Consider the following 22,185-nt stretch of genomic DNA (forward strand, 5'->3'; position numbering starts at 1 on the left):
TTATTTTTAAAAACATTCCTATGTGCAACAGGCAATTACTCCAGTGGTGAAAGCAGTAACTGTGTAGTAATTTTATCTGTTTTCATAGAATAATGGAATTGTTTATGTTGTAAAAAAGCCATCCAAGATCACTGAGTCCAGCCATTCCCCACTGGCCCAAGTGCCACATCCTTGCATTATCTGAACACCTCCAGGGATGGGAACTCCACCACTGCCCTGGGTAATCTGTTCCAGTGCCTGAACACTCTTTCCATAAAGAAATTTTCCCAGAAATCTCCATTCTAAATCTCCCCTGGTGCATCTTGAAGCCATTTCCTCTCATCCTTGTTTTTTGCATCTATACATCCAGTTCTCTATAAATATAATTTGATGTAAAGTTCATGTGTGCAATTTAATGCATGTACATGGGGATTTCTTGGAGAAACCAAATGGGAGATCTCCATGGACTAGAAAAGGAGCTCCAGTTGTTTAGGGTGGAAGTGGACACCCATGGTCAGTGAAGATACTGATATTTTAGGGGCAATGAACCCCACACTGCCTCATGCACTGTATTTAATACACAACCACAAGTAAGGTTTGCATGATGACATGCCTTTGGGTTAAAAATAGCTTGGACTAATGGATAATTAGTATGAATTCCCCATGTGCAGAATTAAAAAATTTAAGTACGTGATTTATTAATCTTCATGGAGCTGATTTTGAAAAATGACCTTTATGGTGTGGTTCTTCTTTTGCTTTCAGTGTACGATAATGTTCCCAGTATTTCAATAAAGAAATACATTACTTTTTTCATTAAATATTTAATATATTGAAATCTCCATCTGTCAGTTTATCTTCTCTTTTGTTTTTCCAAGTAAGCAGCAGAGCAGGTCCTAACTTGGTCCTGGTCTTGCTCCATAATTGTGTTAATGAAGGCAGCAAGTCTGCTTCTGAGCCAGAAACAAAACTTTTGACCCCTGACTTCTATGTCATGATCACAGGATGGCCTGTTTTATAAAACAAATGTTTTATAACCAAAAGCAAAGTGATTTCATCTTGCAGATGAGAGATGATTCAGTGCTACAGCAGGGTGAAATGGTCTCTTGGCTCAGGCACAGGGTTTGTTAAACAAACTACTCCAGTTGCTACAGCTACTTAGGCCTGTGTCTCACTCTTTTTCACTGGGATATGAGAGTTTGAAATGTGTTGAACTGTGAATCAAACTGAAATTTGTATTTAAGCAAACCTCTGTGGAACAGAAAGAAGATTCAAAATGGCAGAAGTGTCTCTGTAGGACTTCTAGATACTTCACAATCTAGAGCATACAGCATGTTACAATATTCCATTTTTACACCTTTTACAGGAAAAACTGCCTGTCATCAGAAATGTTTGTAGAACACAGGGAATTGCTACCATTCACCTGTCTGCTCTGATTCTGCTGGAAAGCATTAATTGGCAAAGCCATGAAATATTAGAGCAGACTGAGTTTAAAAAGGAAGCAGGAACCATAAAGCACAGGAAGGCCAGAATTCAGCCTGACACTGTAGGTGCGAACATTTCAAAACAGATTTCAGTTTCCAGCTTATCTCTTTATAGCTGTAGGGTAGGAGCAGGGAAGATAGCCTGTAGCATAATTTCAGATTCAAACCTTTTGAGAAAGTGGAGATCAGAAAATTGCAGTTCTTTGGCACCTGGATTATGTGATAAAAACTTTCATTCCTACACAGAAGCTAGAATCCAAGGGTTTGTTTCCTTAACTAGAGCAGGTTGTTTCTAGTCATGTGGATTCTGGAGAAAACTCACAATGTAATGCCCTTCTGAAGAGTCAGAAGGCAGAAGTAGAACAAAAGTTACATACATCCCATTTTCATATTAAATCACAGTTTTTATATTGTTGGCAAAGGTAAGGTACCTCACAGGAAGCTGTGAATCGTCTGTGACTGAAAGGCCTTGAGATTGTTCAGTATAGAGGCTCTCTGGTTCTGTCTGCAGCACAGCTTTTAACCATCTCCAGTGAGATGCCTTGGTCACAGAGCAGAGAGATGAGTACTAAAAACACACTGTCCACGTGTGAGAGCAGCTGCACAGCTGAAACCACAGGGCACAGGCTGGAAAAGGGTCAGGGGTTATTTGATCCCTTCAGAGTCTGAACCCTCATCATATAATGGCATTCACATTTCAAAATCTCCCCCAGAAGCTGTGCAGGTCTTTTCATGGTCTCTGTAGATGCATATGAAGATTATAACAATATAACCACAGATTAATCTATCAGCCCTTTCTCCTTTCTGCACATTGCTTATCTTTCCTTGCAGATCTCTAAGCAGCAGCTCCAGTGAGCTTCATTATTGCTTTCAGGCTCCTGACATACCTGCTAATTCCTGTTGTAGCATTCCTGTCCTGGGATGGCACTTTAACCCTGCCCTTGCCAAAAACAGCATAAGTTCTGCCTGCATGCAAGAATTTGAGACAAAAAAAGGTTATTTTTAGTTTTAGAGCAGTGAATTTGCAACTCTTATATACAGGACCACAGTGTCTGCATACACAAAATACAAAGACAGGACTAAAGGTTGGCTAAGAAAATGCAGTCAGTGAACTGGAGAGATTTCACTCTACAATACACACGCTTCTCATAGGGACAGCCAAAGCCACCTACCTAAAACAAACAGCAGCCATTCCCTCCTTTTCCACAATTAATCAAGTTCAAACAAAAAAATAAAAAAGAAAAGGAGGGATGGGACTTTTAGGAGGAGTTGGAATAAAAGCTTTAAATGCATAAATGCTTAAAAAGCTTAATGGAGCTCCAGAAGAAACAAAATATTGTCAAATGTCTGGGACAAGGCAGCCCAGAGTATCTAGGATACGTGCAGAACTTGCTGGCCAGGAGAGAGGTGTCGTGAGAAAGAGCTCTGGTGGATGCAGCCTGCTGCGAGTGGTCCACGGGATCCCAGGAGGAGCATCTGTTTTGGGACCAGCAGTTGCTCTCTAATTAGAGAGCAGCATCAGCTTTAAAAACAATCATTTTGATGTTCTCCTTCAGATGGAAACTTGTGTTTTTGAAGAGGAGTCTTGTTTATTAGAAACGAGGATGAAACATTCAGCTCTTTCCTCATTAGCAGCCACTGGACAGTAACTATTTTTAGCAGCAAATTACAATGTGGAGCAGATTCAGACAGAAACACAAAGGGTGAAAAGTATTTCTTTCCCAATCTTCTAAGCTAGTATACAAATTTTATTCATTTTAACTGAGATGAACTAGAAAAAGGAACTAAACAACCTAATTCTTTACTCCACCTCAGCTAATACTTTACAACAGTCCAGGATAAATACATAGGGAAAGACTCATGGACTGTTTGGGTTGGAAGGGACCTCTAAAGGTCAGCTGGCCCACACCTTGCCTGCACTCCGTGTGACAGTACAGGAGCGTGGTGGCAGGGGTTTACACTATCTGTTGGATTCTTCCATGCTATCAAATTGCATAAAGAAATTGTTAAATTCCAGCCCCAAAACAAGCACAAAAAGATGATCAAGGTGAAGCTAGAAACACTCAGAATTAGGAAGTGTGAATACAACTGAAATATCTGTGCATCAAAGGAGACTCCAGTGGACCTCGTGAGGGTGGCCCCTGCTGTGGCAGAGGCAGGGCTGCTCTCTCTGGGGTACCCCGACCCTGCTCCCCTGCATGCCCTGCCCACAGCCCCCACCCTGACAACCCCAGGTGTGTCTGCCACGGAGCACTCCCACAGGACCTGGCCTGACCTCAGAGTGCCTGTGCTTCGCTCTCATTCTGGCATCATGTCAAAACCTTACTGGAGAGCATGTCAGAAGGAAAACAAGGATTTTTTTTTTTCAATAGATGAATCTTTGGCAAACTATGAAAACCATACCCCTTCTCATTGGAGAAGAAGAAAAAAAGTTGTTCCTCTTGCTACAAGACTTTCTGCAAATTTCAAAGGCCTGCTGTGAATAATAGTGTCAGAGCTTCCAAGCTGCAAGGCTATTTTATAGTGGAAAGTGTGAGGCAACCAAAATAAGAATCAGTTTCCACTGTTACAAAATAAAGATTTTGCTTTATGTGGTACCTTAAAAGCCATGTTCAGGGATGTGTGTTTTGGGACACAGAAGTAAGTACCCCAGAGGGTTATTTTTTCATACAGCCATTGGGTTTGTTCTTTCTTGTTCACAGCAAATTGGGAAATAATTTGAGACAGAAAGAACACAATGGCTTTCTTTATGATGCAAAACATAACAGGAATTTGTCCTCCTAAAGGACTGAAGGCAATCCTTAAATCCAAATGCTGCCAGTCCTTGGGATGTTCGAAATACATATTCCTATTTAATGGCGTGAGTGCATCTCCCCTTACACAATTTGTGAGTATTTTTGACAAACCTGGTCCTAGTTTTCTGCTAGCCGAGTTACAGATGAGACAAGTTTTCCATGGTTTGGGGTTTTATTGCGAATGCTTCGCACAGCTCTGGTTATGTGCTCCCTTCTCATGACATCAGTCTGAAAGGAAGAAAGAATGTAAACATCTGCTTTTTATAATTCAATTCCAGGCTTATAACTTGATTAGGATAAGCAATGTTTTTGCATGATTTATTTTCCAGTCACAACAATGCACACTTTTAGCAGCAGTTTGAAGATTAGTAAAATAAGGATGGAAACTAATGAGGTAAATCCTGCTTCACGGTCTACCTTTCTGAGCTGCACTGAACATTGTGCAAAGGCTGGGGATTTCCCTCCCACCTGGTATTTAAAATGATGTCCCATTACTCCCCACAGTGCAGGAGGCAGCCCATGGAAAGGAAGCTTCCACAGCAGCACTGAGGTGAGCTGGAGCAAAGGGAATTTGGCTCGTGACTCTCTACAGAGCCCTTCTGTGTGGCATTGGGTCAGGACTAAGTTTTCCAATGATGCCTGCTGGGACACTGCTGCATCCCTAACAACTGCAGCCTGAAATATAAAACCTCTAATCTCTTCCATCGCCTGAACAGAGTTAAAACTCCACTCTGGTCACCTCCCTTCCTTTGTTTTCCAGGCTTTTTCTTGCACCAGAAAACTGACAGTTGCTGGTGCCATTGTCCTGGTCACAGTCTGAAGTCTTTTCTACTCCCTTTAAACTATTAAATTTAGGGGTATGCTCCTGGATACTGAAGAGGGCTTCAGTAGTAGTTGTGGATGTGTAACTGAAGCCAAGGGACAGCCAGGGCAGTAGTGCATGTCAGTGATTTCAGTCTTGTATCACGTTTCCAATAATAAAACACTAAAAATCCCAGAGTCCCAGAATGGTTTGGGTTGGAAGAGACCATAGAGCTTATCCAGTCCCACCCTCTGCCATGGGCAGGGATACCTCCCACCATCCCACGTTGCTCCAAGCTCCATGCAGCCTGGCCTTGGACACTTCCAGGGATCCAGGGGCAGCCACAGCTTCTGTGGGCACCCTGTGCCAGAGCTTCCCCAGCCTCACAGGGAACGATTCCTTCCCAATATCCCATCTAACCCTGCTCTTCTGGGACGAGCCGGCACTGCCACCCTCACCTGCGGCAGGTGCAGACACAGACCCCGGGCCGTGAGGGACAGGTCCTGCTGGGGCTGCCCGGGGCAGGCGGCGGGAGGACCCCAGGTGAGGGAAGGACCCCGGGGAGAGAGAGGGACCCGGAGGTGAGGGATGAAAGCCCGGAGCGAGGGCGGGACCCCAAGGTGAGGGATAGAAGGCCAGAGTGGGGGCGGGACCCCAGGTGAGGGATGGAAGGCCAGAGTGAGGGCGGGACCTCAAGGTGAAGGAGGGACCCCAGGTGAGGGATGGACCCCAGGTGAGGGATGGAAGCCCGGAGTGAGGGCGGGACCCCAGGTGAGGGATAGAAGGCCAGAGTGAGGGCGGGACCACAAGGTGAGGGAGGGACCCCAGGTGAGGGATGGAAGCCCGGAGTGGGGGCGGGACCGAAGGTGAGAGAGGGACCCCAGGTGAGGGAGGGAAGCCCGGAGTGAGGGCGGGACCCCGGGGTGATGGAGGGACCCCCCCCCCCCCCCCCCCCCCCCCAAGTGAGGGCGGGATCCCGGCGTGAGAACGGCGATCTCGAGATACGAGAGGGACCCCGGGTGAGGGCGAGACCCCGGCGTGAGGTCGCCGACCCCGAAGTGAGGGGTAGACCCCAGGTGAGGGCAGGGGCCGCAGCGGGCCACGGGAGGCGGGACGGGGGCGGGCACCGCCTCAATGCGCAGCCGGTGCTCCTGGGGTGGCAGCCGCAGCTCCATCCCCAGCCCGGCTGGCAGTAGCAGCCCCGCGGCACGGCCGGGGCTCAGCTCTGTCCCTCGGGGCGGCGCTGCCCCAGCCCTGCCCGGTAGGGAAGGCGGAGCGGGGCCGCAGCCGCGCGCAGACAAAAGCGGCGGCGCTTCCTGCGCCGCGCCTGAGGGGAGCGGGCGGTGCGCGACGGGGTCCGCTCTCCCCGCTCGGTCTTTGCTCCCCTCGGTCTGTCCCCGCTTTCCCGGTTCATCCCAGCGCTCTCCCCGCTCCGTCCCGCGTCGGTCCCAGCGCTCTCCCCGCTCCGTCCCGGTTTATCCCCGCGCTCTCCCGGCTCCGTCCCGGATCCATCCCCGCTCTCTCCGCGGTTCGTCCCGGTCTGTCCCCGCGCTCTCCGCGGTCTGTCCGTTCCCCTGGCCCGACTGTCCCCGGTGCCTTTCCCGGCCGCCGCGGGTGCCGGCGCGATGGCTGTCGGTGGGAGCTCCGGGGCTCTGGGCACGGTGCTGCTGCTGCTGCTCGCCCTGAGCGCCCGCGCCGTGCCCGAGCCCGAGGCGGTGCCCGAGGGAGCTTCCACCCTGGCCTTCGTCTTCGATGTGACCGGCTCCATGTACGACGACTTGGTGCAAGTTATCGAGGGCGCATCCAAGATCCTGGAGACATCGCTGAAGAGACCCAAGCGGCCGCTGTACAACTTCGCGCTGGTGCCGTTCCACGACCCAGGTAGGGCATTCCCTGCAGTGGGCCGAGCGGGACCTGGCTGGGGCGGGCAGGAGGCGGGAAGGGCAGCAGAGAGCTCCCGAGGGCTGGCAAAAGATTGGGTTTCCTGCGCTTGCAGAGACTGGAATTTAAGTATTCCTGTCCCCTCGTTGTCTTTGTTGCCGCACGCGTTTCTCTGCCGAGGGCAAGTAACACTTTGTGACTACCACCTCCCGATCTCTCTACAAAGCTTTCCAAAGTCTTCGGGATAGACTGGAGTGGGCTCTAAGTGCTCTTTGTGCACCAATGAATAGCTTAAGGGATCAAATACTCCTCTTAATTGTCCAGATACGAGCTGAAGTAGTGTCAGTGAACTGCGCGTGTAGTAGTAACGGTGCTACTGAGTTATTTTCCAATGCCCTTCCATGGAGTGCACTTAAGAACATGAATAACGCAGTTGCACTCCTCCTCTTGTCTTATTATCCCATGTTTACATTCAGAAACTTGCAGTGAAATGAGCATGGTGTGGTTTTTTTGTTGTTTTTTTTTTTTTTTTGGGGTCTTCTTTCTTTTTTTTTTTTTTCCCTTCTGTACATCGTGTGCTCCTCTCTTTCAGCATCTGTTTTTTGTTCCCTTCCTGTCCATTTTCTCTGGCTTTCTTCCTCTTTGCTTGTCAAATTCTTCTGTTGACTTGAAGAGGAAATAAGAACAGGATGCCCCAGGCTGGTGATGTGTGTTGTACTGTGCAGTAAAAACTCTCTTAAAAAAAAAAAGAAAGAAAAAAGAATCAGAAAATGGGAAAAAGCCCTTGAAAATGATCTTTTGGCTTTAGTTCCTATGGAATATGTCAGAATATGCTCAATGATTAAGAGTTCCGTTTTTGCAAGAATGTCAGCAAAAATAAATGGACATCCTCTCTATTCCTCCCAGTCACAGATCTGCTTACAAGATATATGTTTGCTATTGGTGTAAATACCTTAAACCAAGTGCTTAGAAAATTCGAGGGAATAGCTTGTATAGGTTCTCTTTTTTTTTCTTACAGAGTTCTTCATTGTAGTATCAGAGTGTTCTACCACAAAAGGGTCCTCACTGTTTCCACATTTGGTGTAATTTTATTTTTGTTTTCCTTCTGTTCCCCCTGTCCCCCTGTTTTTTGTTATTTTATGGAACAAACTTACATGGGACTTAAAAAGCATCATGCCACAGAAATAAACAAGAAGGGAAACATTTGGGTCAAGTGTAGAACCTAGAACTCTTTTATATCCTTCTGGAAAATCAAGTTCATCTCTTTGGAGCTCTTTTTCCATGGAATGGCCAGAAAATCAAGGAGGATGGGTTAGGAGTGTTTTGGTTTGATTTTCTCTCAATGCTAACTTATCTTCACTTTAGTGAGCATAAAGGGATTCAGGGTAGAAGTCGATAGTTCTCTTTTTCAGAGTGATTGGGTAACTATTCCGTCCACAAGAGCAAGAAGATCTTGTGTGGTGGTCCTTTGTTCTTGTGCATGCTCAGTAGAAAGAAGTCTCATCTTTCTCTCATGAGTAGTCCTGTGCTTAGTTTTCATCACAGACCACTTTCACTTTGTCTGTTTCAATAGCTCCCGTTTTCTTTCTCATCTCATATGTTTTCATTCAATTTTTCTTCTGCACATTTTCACCTTTTCAGTCCTTTTTTGTGTCCTTCTCACTGTCTTTGCTTACACTGCCTCTCCAGGTCCTTTGCTAGTGTTCCAGACTGACTCCTTTGACTATGCTTTGCTGTACCACCCCTCCTTGCTCTGTACAAACCTCACCAGCAACACATCTACTGCCACCTTCCCCTACTTGAATCACATTTTCCCACTCACTGATTCCTTGCTTCCTTGCCTCCTCCCCCATTCCCTCTCTTTGCACAGGAGATCCCTTTCCTTGGCAACAGTTAGACTTCATTCAGTGGAGTGACTGAAACTTAAACCTGCAGAGAACTGACCTGAACAGCCCAGAGCTGCTGGCAAACGTGCCTCAGAGTATCCCGTTACACCTCTCTGTGTGGAAGTCCAACTTCCCTGCGGGGGCCTTGCTTCTTAGAGTGATGGATAACTTGTGAGGGCAGGGAGCTCTCTCAAAGTGGAGGATGGACAGTTTTCAACTTAATTTTGTACTGGTTTCTGAAAACTACTTTTTTGGTCTTTCTCAGAGTTAGAAAGACACACCACAGGCCAGTGTCTTGAATTCAATGTATGTGTAAGGTCCAGATGACTGCTGGTCATGTGTACGGTACACCTGATGATGACCATGCCGAGGCACTTGAAAAGAAAATGTAAGAAATGCGGTTGTGACCACTTCAGCCTTTTTTTATTAATCTATAGAGAAGTAACTTTACTCAAAAGCCTCATAAAAATATTGCTTGGCAACTATTTCACCGCATGCAATTTGTTTACCTAGTGTTGTTCTTTCTGAAGGTTGCTCAAGTGCGTTAATGAGCAAGAAGTTATTTTTTTCATAAGTTGTGTTGTTATTCACTTATATCTTCTTCAAAAAAAGAGCTTTATATGTAGCTGCCTCACAGGCAAATTTTCTGGATGTTTTGATGAGGTGCTGTGGTCCCTGGGGCAGATGGGACTCTACAAGGGGTACAGATACAGTTGGGGCTCAGGTCCAAGGAGCTTCTCTTTGTATAAAGGTGCCCTGATGCAGATTCACTATTGATAGGTAATTGCAGTTTAAACTGAGTGTGGATTTGGTTTTGAACTCTATTGTTTTCCTAGTTTGTATTGCAGAGTGCCCTTGGCATCCCACAGGGTACAGCTGGATTGTAAATTATTTGTCATAAATGTAGTCTAGCAGAATATGGGAGGATTTTTAAATAACTCAAAGTGGGGCATTATTAGTGCTGTATTGAGGCACTGGAGCTTGCCCAAGGAAGGGAATGGAGCTGGGGAAGGGGCTGGAGCACGAGGAGCAGCTGAGGGAGCTGGGAAAGGGGCTCAGCCTGGAGAAAAGGAGGCTCAGGGGGGACCTTGTGGCTCTGCACAGCTCCTGACAGGAGGGGACAGCCGGGGGGGTCGGGCTCTGCTCCCAGGAACAGGGACAGGAGGAGAGGGAACGGCCTCAGGCTGTGCCAGGGCTGGTTCAGGTTGGACATTAGGGAAAACCTTTTCACAGAAAGGGATGTAAAGCATTTGCACAGACTGCCCCGGGCGGTGGTGGAATCCCCATCTCTGGAGGTGGTCAAAAACCAAGTATGTGGCACTTGGGGAGAAAGTTTAATGGTGGTGGTGTTGGGTTGATGGTTGGACTTGATGATGTGAAAGGTCTTTCCAACCTGAATGGTTCTGTGATTCCGTGATTGTGATGTGCCAATGCACTGGGGTGTGCGGTGGTAGATTTAAACGTAGTGTTTTCCCTACTGCAGTGGGATTTTGGTGAAACAGGAATACAAGTATATTTTTAGTATCAAACCTGAGGTTTTTGGCACAGAATTATGGCTTAGGGAAAAATTTGTCATGGGTTTCACATTCCTATACTGTGTACCATCTGGTGGGATGCAGAGAGTTCAACTCTGGAAAAACCTTTTGCTTTGGATTCTATTTGGTGAATATAACCATATCCAGGGCTTTAACAGATTACAGGGAATTTTTTTTATTGTGGGCTTTCAATGCCTAAATGTGATCACAGAACTTTTGTAGATAGTGGAAAGGGCTGTTGACTAAGAAGGCTCTTGCCAGACTTGTGTTCAATGGAAAAACTGGTGTGGGGGGTGGAAAATTGTCCCAAATTTAAGAAGAGTTGGCACAGGAAAATTTTGAACTGGAGCTAAAGCTGGAGATCAGCAAATGCTTTTGTAGTTGCATGTTGTGGGTCCTGATGTCTTACTAACTCCCATTGTATCCTGTGGAAATGGGATTGGACTTGGAACGTCTTTATTTAACATCTGTGGCCAGCTTTGCTATTTTTTTTTTTATGCCATTAAGGAATTTTGGAATGGAAAAAAAGCCTGAGAGGACTAATTCATCCCTATTATTTTTCTGTAAAGCTAATGGAATTATACCAGTCATAACTCACTCTGTGTGATTTAATCAAGCATTCCTTTAGTGTGAATGGGTATTCTATAGACCAAACTCCAGTAATTAATTAAGACAAAAATGAAGGGAATATGTAACCTTTGGACTTCCTAGGGCAGAGAATGGTGTTTGCCTGTTCATACTTCGCAATATCTACAGATCTCCTGACCCTTTTCTTACAAATCAAATAGAAAACACTGTGTGTGAGAAAAGGGGAAACATTAATAATGCTTAGTTTAGATGGGAAAACATTATTGAACTTAAGTCACATAGTAAGTGTGTAGGAGAACAAGGAATAATTCTTTTTTTCCTTGATCCCACTCCTCTCTTTTGAGAGAGTAAAGCTCTTTCCTGTCTTGAAGTGAAGTTACGCACATAGTGAATCATGTAATCATGTAGTTATGTTTAACTGGAGTCTCCTTTAACAGACTGGCAGGGCTGTGTCTGTAACATGGTTAGGCTGCTGAGCCACATACTAGCTTGGATCAAGTTCAGGAGGTCATATGAAAAGTCTGGGAACTTTGGGCTTTGCAGGTTTGATAGTTTTTTTTTTTAGAAGTTATAATGAAGAAGTAATGTTTTTTCCAGAGGAGGAATTCTGTGAAATTAAAATTAGGATATTAATGGAGTTGAAGTTTTTCATACTTCCTGACAGAAAAAGTACTGTGGGTGTGCAGATGGATAATGGAGAGGGGAAGGCACTCCTGTGTCCTTGCTGTACCCTCAGCTGGATGGTATCACAGATGATGTCACTGCCTCTGCCTCTCACATCCAGCGCTCCTGATAGCCCTTCTCCCATGTGTTGCCCTGCACTTTTGCCTTCTGTCACTTGAGGTCTTTGATCTTGGGCGTTACTCTAAGATTTATGGATGTCTAAGCTTCTCAGACAGAGGCTGAACGTGTGTAAATCAGTTGGAGAAGATGAAGAATGACCCTTCTGGTATAGCCTGAAGAAAAGGGGCATTGTCTTCAGCATTCCCTCAGCTTCCTTTGTGGGGTGGAAGAAGTGCTTCAAGACTGGTTATTAGTTTCAGTAAGAACAAGAACATGGCTGTGGAGAAAAACACTTATTGCAGCAGTGGTTTTCAAAGCAGGGAGAACAAGTTTAAGGGAAAAGTGATATTCTGTACTGGTATCTGAGTTTGCCCACACCACGGAAGTGGGATGGGGGCAGCATGAGAAAAGATTGGTGTCACAGAAGCTGTGACTGCCCCTAGATCCCTGGAAGTGTCCAAGGCCAGGTTGGATGGGACTTGGAGCAACCTGGGAGAGTGGAAGGAAGATCTTAGTGGGCTTTAAGATCCCTGCTGACCGAAGCCAGCCTGTGATTTTATAATTTTAATGAAAAGGGAGACAGCTGAAAGAGGGAGAGGAATAGGATCCTGTGTTCCAGTCCACATTCCGGAAGCCTCCTTACCCTCCTTAGTAGGTAAAACTGCTTAAAACTGTTAGAAAACTGTCTTCTGTTTGAGCTAGGCAAATTATGAGGTTGCCCAGAAGAAATAAACTGTTTACCAGTGAAGTTTCTGTGGACAAATATTCTGTGAAAACTGGGTACTTAGCAAAATCCCATAGTTTTTATAGGATAATGTATTGGTTTTGCTTGACCTGGTGTTTGGTAGCAGGGGTGTCAGAAAGATGGCTCCTGTGAAAAGCTCCTGGAAGCTTCCACCCTGTCCAGCAGAGCCAATCTCTGATGGCTTTGAAGCTGGGCATGCTTCTGGCCAAAACTGGGCCTATGAGAGAGGCTGGTAATGCCTCTTTGATGACGTATTTAAGAAGAAAATCAAAACAAAGTCATGGATTCTTGCTCCTAGTCAGAGAAGAGGAAGAGTTAAGGACATGTGAGGGAAACAACATGGCAATACCACCTTCTCCACAAGGTCAGTGGAGAAGGAGGGGCAGGAGGTGCTCCAGGCAGCAGAGCCAAGATTCCTTCCCAGGCTGTGGTTGAGACCAGGGTGAAGCAGCTGTGCCCCTGCAGCCTGTGGGGATCCACAGGGGATGCAGAGATCCACCCAGAGCCCGTGGGGGAGGTGCCCATGCTGGAGCAGGTGGATACCTGGAGGAGGCCCTCTGGCCAGGTGGAGAGAGGGGCCCTCTCAAGGGCAGCCTGTCCTTGGAGGACTGCACCCCAGGAAAGAGAGCCCCACGCCGCAGCAGCTTTGGGAGCGCTGTGTGCCCGTGGGAGGGACTCACCTTGGGGCAGGTGTGGTTTGCTGCTCTTGAGCAGCTGGAGAAGTTCATAGGGAAGTGTCTCCTGTGGGAGGGACCCCACGGTCTCACAGGGAAAGGGCTCCTCTTCTGAGCAGCAGGAGAAAATCTTGGTGATGAGCTGACCAAAACCCCCACGCCCTGTCTCCCTGTGCTGTCGGTGGGAGAGAGGGGCTGGGGGGAAAAAGGTGTTTTAAGGACTTATTTTACCTCTCATTATCCTCCTCTGGTTCTGTTAGTAATAAAATTCACTTTGCAACCTTAAGTTTGCCCTTGGAGTGTTTTCTCCCAGTCCTTATCTCAATTCACAAAGACTTTGTTAACTTTTTTTTCCTCTCCTTTGCCCATCTGTGGCAGGGGAGGATAAGCAAGTGACTCTTGTGGGTGCCTGGCATTGGGCCAGTGTCAAACCACAACAGATAGATAGAGAAGAATTGCCTCAATTCTCTTTGGAAAGAGTAAGGTCAGAGGCCAAGAAAATTATGCTCTCCGCTTAATTCAAGTAGTTGTCTTATTTGAGAATTGAGTGGCTTTTATACTGCTACCAGTATTGAAAGTGGGGAAAAAAAAAGTGCTAATTTAAGAAGTCTCATCTCCCTCTTCTTCTGATGGATCACAGAATACCAGCTTAAAGCTGGTGACAGCTGATCTGTCAGAGCTCTGTGTTTTGGTGGCCTCAAATTTGTGAACATCCCATCTGAAAACTCAAGGATGTGTAAGGATTTGGGGTTTTTTGGAAGCTGGTTTATTTTGGACTTAGATACACAGCGATAGCAATAATGAGCACACGTCCAAATTCTGAGTTTTTTCCTTGGTGTTTCAGGAGATGCCATGTAAAGGTACAACTGTTCAGTGCTGTCTTGGTATGTCTGAGGGTGAATGATAAGCAGACCTGGGCATAACAACTGGGACTGCTCTTTTGTGCTAAAACTGATGAATTATTGCTATTAATGTTTCACAGATGAAATATTGCTATTAATGTTTCACAAGTGACACACACTTTCACTATTTCAATTGGAAATATTGCTTCTCTAAAGCTCAAAACTGCTGCGTGTTGTTACCACTACCAAGTGTTATTGTTGCTGTCATCAGGTGAGTGGCTGTCAGGCTGTCACCAGCGCTGTGGAAGTGAACAGCTCTGGGCTGATAAGGATGAAGTCTAAAGCACTTAGACATTCTCCATCTCTGAGGCTTCTGGGATAACTGTGTGGGAAATGAATGTTGGAAATCTTATTGTCACCCTTAACGGAGACATTGTGATATCTATAAAATGAATTCCCTGTGATTGCATGGGTGTTTTCTTGTTCCTCTAGAGGGATTTATCTGGGGTCCCTCTAAAAGTAGCTGCTTATATAGATCAGAGATGACAGTAAGTATTGCCAGTGCCAGAAGCTCCAAAATCTGTGAGGCAGTCAAAATGTTGTGACATGATCCAAAAGCCTGTTAGAGCATCACTTACAACTTATTTTTCTGCTGTCTTAACTCCGCATGTCCAGCCCAGAAGGTATGCACAAGGGTGAATTTCCTCTCTGATTCTTGAATCCTTCTGGCAAGGATTATTCTCCATGTTTTTATTTGAAGATACAGTAGAGATTCTTTCCTTGGGAAAAAAATGATAATGCCTCAAATACATAAATCTTTTCTGCTTTGAATTACAAGTTATTTTTCATGTTATATTTGAAATTGTTGCCTACAGAACTTAGAAGCTACGTGTTCTGTTCTATTTTGCTTTGCTCTCTTCATCTCCAAGTGGTTATAATTCCAAGGGAAGCTCTGCAGCTCATTAACAATGTATTCCAGTGCTGTTCTGTCCTTACAATTACTACTGATGTCATTTATCAGGTGAACCTTGCTGTTTCTTAGCAGTGTGCACCTATTCCCTAGAGCTGGAATTTGCATAGAGGATACTTCACCTGTTGTGTCCCACGTAAAAGTCACAGTAACCTTGTTAATTTAACTTTTAGGTATGTGACAATTCACAGAGAGATCTCCTCCCAGTTTTTTAACCATTTTTTAAACAAAGAAACTTCCTCATTCACCTTCCTCTCTTCTTTCCTGCACTCTGAATTTATTTCCCAGGGGTTACAGCAGCTTGTATTTCACACAATCACACAGAGAAGCCCAATTAATCCTATTCATGGCAGTAATTGTTTAACACTGGCTATGGGTCTTGATGGGAGCTCTGTGGTATGGAAAGCAAAGAGCAATTTCTGCTGCTGCATGCATCTCCTGGATTGGTTTAAATGCACACAAATCAAATTCCTACTGCTGTATGGAAAGCAGATATTTGATGCAGATCCTCAAGTACTTTTAAGCTATGAATAAACTGTCCCTCCCTGAGGCTAATAAGTGTCCCATTTTCATCTGTAGAAAATGACTATTTTCTGAGAATGCATGGTAATGAAGTGAATAAGGAGCCGTGAATATTGTATACATCTTTATCTCACTTTAACTGAGGCAATAGTGTTGATTGTAAAGAGAATTGTCACAGAAATATGACAGGAAAGTTGAAAAGGAGGCCAATTGGAGTATTTCCTTCTTGAAATCCTGAGCTTCCTCTTTTCAAGCGCCAATCCTAGTGGAAAACTAGGAAAAAAATAAGTCTTTGTGGTGGGGAATTAGAATCATAGAATTGTTAAGAGCGGTTAATTTTTGAGAGGTTGGATGAGACCTCTTAAGATCATTGAGTGCAGCCACTAATCCAATGCTGCCATGTTCACCACGGAAGCATGTCCCCAAGTGCCATATTGACATGTCTTTTGGGTACCTGGTGGGATGGTGACTCCTCCACTGCCCTGGGCAGCATGTTCCAGTGCCTGGTGAAGAAATTTTTCCCAGTATTCCGTCTTAACCTCCCTAGAAGCGATTTGAGGCTTTTTCCTCTCATCCTGTCCCTTGTTCCCTGGGTGCAGAGCTCAACCCCCTTGGCTGCCACCTCCTGTCAGGGAGTTGTGCAGAGTTAGAAGGTCCCCCCTGAGCCCCCTTTTCTCCAGACTGAGCCCCTTTCCCAGCTCCCTTAGTTGTTCCTGCAGCTCCAGCCCCTTCCCCAGCTCCGTTCCCTTCTCTGGACATGAATTAATAGTGAATGAATGTCTTTAGGGAAGAGAATGAAGTTATGAAGTTGAGTTCTCAGGGGAGAACAAAAGAAAAGAACCACGCAAGACCTGAAAACTGGTGAAACTGACACTGATCCTTAATCCTTGCTCTGTGTGCTGCACTGCCATCCAGCAGTACTGACTTGATAAGGAGCAGGTGTGAGGCCATGCCCAGGTGCCTTTTGAAAGCTCACTATTGGGTGATGCAGAGGTGTGCTCTGTGTTACCTGCAGAGAGTGAGCAGTACCTGTCCTGAAGAGGGGGCATGGAGTGATGGGACTCCCTGTGCTGGTACAGGTTGTGTCTGAGCTTTTCTTAACCAATGAGGAGCAAAAGGAGTCTCTCTTGGGTTATGATTTTTTTCAATGAATTAGCAATGTTCATTCTCATCCTGCTGGACCAACTTGTTAGAAACCTTAGAGCTATTTCCCCTGTACTGTGAAAACAGGGAATGGTCAGGACCCAAAGGCTGCCAGAGCTCCAGGGGCTTTTGGACAATGCTCTCAGGCACAGGATGGTATTGTTGGGGTGTCTTGTGTGGGGCCAGGGATTGGACTGGATGATCCTTGTGGATCCCTATGAACTCAGGGTACTTTGTGATTGTATGACTTGAGGTCCCTGTCATCTTTTTTCTTACTTGTCCTTTATCCTTTGTGTGTGTGTCAGAGGCTGCTTGGAATTCATACTAGAGTGGATTCTGCTCAGTGGAGGATCTGGCTAAACCAGATTAAGGACTATGGAAAAGGAGCAGATATTTCATTTAGTTAAAGTACTTTGAATGTAGAGCCTGGCAGGAGGAACCCTTTAGACAGACAGCCCTCAGATGCCAGTTGGTATATATTTTCCAGTCAATGATTTAATTGTTGGCATATGCTGTGGCTTTGGTTTTGAAGGAGACACATGCATCAGAGGAAATATTGAGAACATATGTTTTTCAGTTTGCAAATGGCAAAACAGTTTCTCTGTTGAAAGAGAGTGATGGTGTTACTTGATCAGCTCACCATGCCTTGGTAATCAGCAGTTTTGTTAGAAGGAATAGGACGGATTCAATGAAATATGCTCTGGGCTGGCTGCTTTTTGCGCTTCATTACTCCAGCCAGGGAGAATGTTTTACCCCTCACTTACATTGTTGAACATAATGTGTTTTTTATAACTGGTGCTGGTGTTTAGGATTTCCTGTTTGAGGTGTGCTGCTCTGAGATCAGATTTACGAGATCCTCCAGTGATGCTGGCAGTGAATTCATGTCGTGCAGTTGTTGTTGGGTGAACTCTGGGTCCAAGATTTGCATTTTGCAAAGGGATTGTTTGCAGTGTTGCATTTTTAAGGGGGATCAGAATGGTTTAGGTCAGGCATATCCCCTTGTGATCTATGGTTAAGCTTCTTTTGTTGCTTTTTGAGGAACATGAGCAACTTACTCTTTGGTAACTGGTTTTGCCAGAGGAGAAGCACAATGACTTCATGTTTCTGAAGCACTTGGATGGGATCATGTTATGTCAAGATACATGCAGCCACGGCACTGAGGACAGGATTAATCCCATTTCACTTCAGGCACTTCACTGAGACTCTCAGCTTAGGGGCTGGTGACCCAGAGGCTTTCTAAAATCACAAGATGAAACTGGCACCTTGAGGAGCAATTAATCCCCTGTTAATTTTTAAATACTCATTGGAGATCTCATTTGCTTTCACTGGCTGTAGGGGAAGCAAAGGTCAGTTCAGTCAAAGCCCTGTATTTAGAACATAGGATGTTAATTGAGAGGCTTTCTGCTTTCTAACATTCTGCACTGGGCTGACTGTCTGCATAATAGTCCCTGAGGTTTGTTTCACACCTAGGTTTTCATCCTACCACATGGATACCAAGGGCTCTTGGAATAGGTGATTTCCAGATGGTGACTCCCTGGCTCCCATCAGCAGCTGAAGAAGGCCCTTGGCTGGGCAGCCCAGCACACCCTGAGAGCTCCTGCGAGCCTGCTCTGCCAAGGACCTTGGTGTGTGACTGATCATGGGGCTACTCAGGAGTTTGTGCACCTCCTTTGCCCCTCCACAGATTATTGGCAGGGTTTGAACCTTGGGTGTTCAGAGACCCCTTCTGTGTCAGCTGAAGGAGTGACGCTGGCAGCTCCAAGGCTGATAGTGCCATGGGACAATTCCCAGTCGGGGGCTGGGATGCACCTGGTGCTGTGTGCTGCCAATGTAAACAGGCTGTGTGTGTTCATGCAGCAATGTTAACCTACTGTTCTGTATCCCTGTGCTCCTCCATCTTGGTTTGCTTTGGCACCCTTGGTACTCCTCTTCACTCTGACCACTTTGCCAACTTGTAGCCCTTCTCCTAAAACATTCCTAGCCTAGATTTCAGTCTACAAGGCATTACTAGTAAGATAGATGCATTTTTGGAAATGACATATTCCCAGACAGTGAGCCAGCATGCAGCAAACATTGCAAACAACCAGAAAGGGTTGAATTTACTCGCAGTGATGTGTCCCTGTTGATGTGTCCCTGTTAGCAGGCTCATCCATTCTCGCTGGTATCATGGCTTCCTTACCATTTGCTCTTGGGAATAGGCCAGTAAGTGTGTGATACAGGTACAATGAATGAATATTATGCAGCATTAAAAGCCAATTTCATGTGTCCTGATACATAGTGGAGCCAAATATCAACTTTACAGGATAAATTACAACCAGCAGAGCTTGCTCAGCAATGAGAGGTAACCAAAGCAGAACAGTACCCCAGTTCTCAGCCTGGAAAAATGCAGCTGGAGTGAGTGGGGGTGGGTTTGCAGCATGGAATGAAAATGAAGGAATGTCTTGTGTTTCTGTAGTCCCTGCTAAATGTCTGGGCTGTTTGCTCAGGATAGCAGTTCTGAGCTGTGACTGTAGGTTACTGCTGGACTCCTGCCAGCTTGTTTAAATTAGATTCCTAGCCCGGGGGCTGGGGTGGTCAGCAGGAAGCCATTGTAATTTTCATGCCTTGGACACCAGTGTATTTTCATGAGTTGAAGTGAAGTGTCTCTGGGGATGCTGAATATCTCTGAAACATTTCCTGAGTTCTCTTACGCTCTGCAATGGTATGTCCGAGTCTGTTTTCCAAAGGATGGAGCTTTTTGTTTAGTTAGTGAGGTCTTAGTTCACTTGAGTAGTATGCTTTTGCTGTTGGAACTTAGTGAGGAACAGAAGAAGAGGAAAACAGTGCAGGAAAAATGATGGGCTCTGTCTTAGGACAGCTAGGAATACTGTAATTTCTTTTATGCCCTCATATTAATTTGTATTTCTGTTTACTAAGGTCTTCATGAGATTGTGACTTCAAGCTACTGTGTCAGAGACAGGTTTTTAGGCTGTGAATAGGGGAAATGTTTGGACAAGCACACGATTTAGGTAAAAGAGCAATAGCTGGAGCACCCAGGCAGAGAACCTGTGATTCTGCCCATCTTTGGGCAGATCTTTTCTCATTTGTTGTTACTTACACCAATACAATAGTGGTGTGATTTTTAATTAGAGATCTGTAGCATCCCTGTGCACACTAATTGCTGTCATGTACCAGAGCCTGAGTACCAGAAACACAACAAGAACCCAGGGTGATGTCCCTCGTGATGCCCTAGTACTTTGTTGAAATAAGACATGGTGTGCACTGGCTGGGGTAACATTTTGGCTACTCTCCTACAGCATTTGGAGAACATAACAAGGTGCTTAGGCAGTGGTGCTTGGCCAGGATTGTTTACTCCTGATTTAACAACATACCACTTAAACCCCTGCATCTCAGTGTCATAGGATATTTCAGATATCTGTGTGGTTGGCTTTGTTTTGTTGGTCTGATTTTTTTTTTTTTTTTTTTTTTTTTGAGTCTTGGGTTTTTTTGTTTGTTTTGTTTTGGTCATGTCTTTCCCTTTTTAAATTTTACATAAGCTGAATCAAATCACAGGGAATTCATGTGACCTACCCCTGAGTCACAGTTCTCTGTGTTAACCACAAAGCCACAAATCACTTTTTTCTCCCTGAAATGTTTATTCCTTCTTTTCATTTCTTTCCCAGTGTGTCTGACTCCTCATCTTTTTATCTTCTCTGTCTCTGTATTCAGCCCATCACTTCCTCAAAATTTCCACTGACCCTTTTCCCTCAGAGGTTCAGTGTCCCTTCTCAGTACTCCCCTCCATATCTGAAGATTTCTTGGCAGTCAGGAGTATCTTTTGCATATACACACTGGATCCTGGTGGTGAAGTGTGCTGGTGCTAAAGAGAATATGTTCTTGCTCTGAAAGAGGTGCTGTGTTACCCACAAAAAGGTTTGTGCAGGGGAACATGGAATCATTGAATGGGTTGGGTTAGAAGGGACTTCAAAGACCATCTAGTTCCAGCTCCCTGCTGTGAGCAGGGACACCCTGCACTAGTTCAGATTGCTCAAAGCAATCCCTTCTTCTGTCACTCCAAGCCCTTGTCCCAAGTCTGTCTCCAGCTCTCCTGGCCCCTTTAGGCACTGGAAAGGGCTGTGATGTCTCCCTGGAGCCTTGTCTTCTCCAGGGGAACACCCCCAGCTCTCCCAGGCTGGCGCCAGAGCAGAGGCACTCCAGCCTCAGGAGCATCTCCATGGCCTCCTTTGGACTCTGTCCAACAGGTCCATATCTCTGTGTCTTTCTTGTGCTGAGGGTGGAGTCTCACCAGAGCAGAGTCGAGGGGAGAATCCCCTCTCTCAACCTGCCAGGTGGTGTTTGCCTCAGCCCGAGTGAGGCTGGTAGCTGGGACACATCTCATTCCCATTTCACGTGTTGGCCATGGGAGTGCTTTTGTAGATTTTGTTCTGGGTCAAAATTGGACCAACTGACCCTGATATTTTGTTTTCTGAAATTGTGCTGAATCTGTTAAGTTACACTTTCCTGAAGTTGTAACTGTAGTGGACAAAATAATTATTGTTCTGCACTGCTTCCTGCTTCCCTCTTCTTTAAGGTCTTGGCTTTTTCTGATCCCCAGCCATGAGTGCTGCTTGGCAATCCCAGATTCATTCCCAAACAGTCCAGCTTAGCAGAGGCTGAAGAAGCTCTTCTGTTTGGGAGCTTGATTAGAGTGCATGAGCCACCCTGGGGCTGAGCAGAGGAGGTGATGGCTTGTGTTGTGGTGGTTCTGGCCAGCAGGACTGGCAGTGGGCTTAGCTGGCAGCGCTGCAGCAGGGAGGGAGGGAGCATCCCTAGTGCTAGTGAACTGGAAGGATTGAGTTACATGGGATCTGTGTATGAGGGAGAATCTGGACAGTCTCTGTGAATGCTGACAGTGGGGGAAAAATGAGGCTGCTTTGTGTGTCAAGCTTTGTTCTCAATATTCCTGCTGTGGCTTATGCTTAGGGTGTGAAAAGTGGGGATCATGTCATTGCTGTAAAATGTTGGCCCTTTCTCTACTTTCAAAGTTGATTTCAATGTCATTCCGTTACCCAAATGAGCCATGGTATAGGGAGGTGAAAATAATAACTATTGGCTAAATGGCATTTTGAAGAATTGGCAATTTTACCGCATCAAGCAAATCTTTTAATGCCTTGGTGGTTTGTCACAGCCACTGATATGATGTGTACCTGTGGCTGGGACTTTGTTTAGAGGGAAGGCACAGAAATACTCCCCAATCTAGAGGTGTATGGTCTGGAGCTGGAGCTGAAGCTTAGGAAATGCTAAGAGTTTGTATTCCTTTCTGGAAAGGACAGAAGGGAGGCAACTGAAGAGATGCTGTTGCATTCCTGCTTTGTGGGGATGAGTCTTGGATGATTTTGAACTGTCCTTTTTACAAAGCAAGCAAATAAGAAAAGCCATGAATAAGTGAAGCATGTTTTGAATTAACTCATTAATTTGCATAAATCTTGCTTAGAGGTAGATTTGAAGTACATAAAACTTTTCATTCTCTAGAGAATTTTGGCTGTGGGTATTTATGGGATAACTCAAGTCCATCTCACC

General features: G+C 45.5%; 1 protein-coding gene across 1 annotated transcript in view; it reads left to right on the forward strand.

Moving 5' to 3' along the window:
• Window positions 1–6,682: 6,682 nt before the first annotated feature.
• HMCN1 (hemicentin 1) overlaps window positions 6,683–22,185 on the forward strand; it is a gene marked incomplete at its 5' end in the record, with an annotated part of 161,843 nt that continues 146,340 nt past the window's right edge. The window contains one exon of the mRNA XM_084211302.1: window positions 6,683–6,938. Within this exon, the coding sequence (XP_084067428.1) occupies window positions 6,683–6,938 (256 nt within the window). The remainder of the gene's footprint in view (window positions 6,939–22,185) is intronic.

Source organism: Fringilla coelebs, assembly GCF_963513975.1.
Source record: "Fringilla coelebs genome assembly, chromosome: 9".
Classification (NCBI taxonomy): Eukaryota; Metazoa; Chordata; class Aves; order Passeriformes; family Fringillidae; genus Fringilla; species Fringilla coelebs.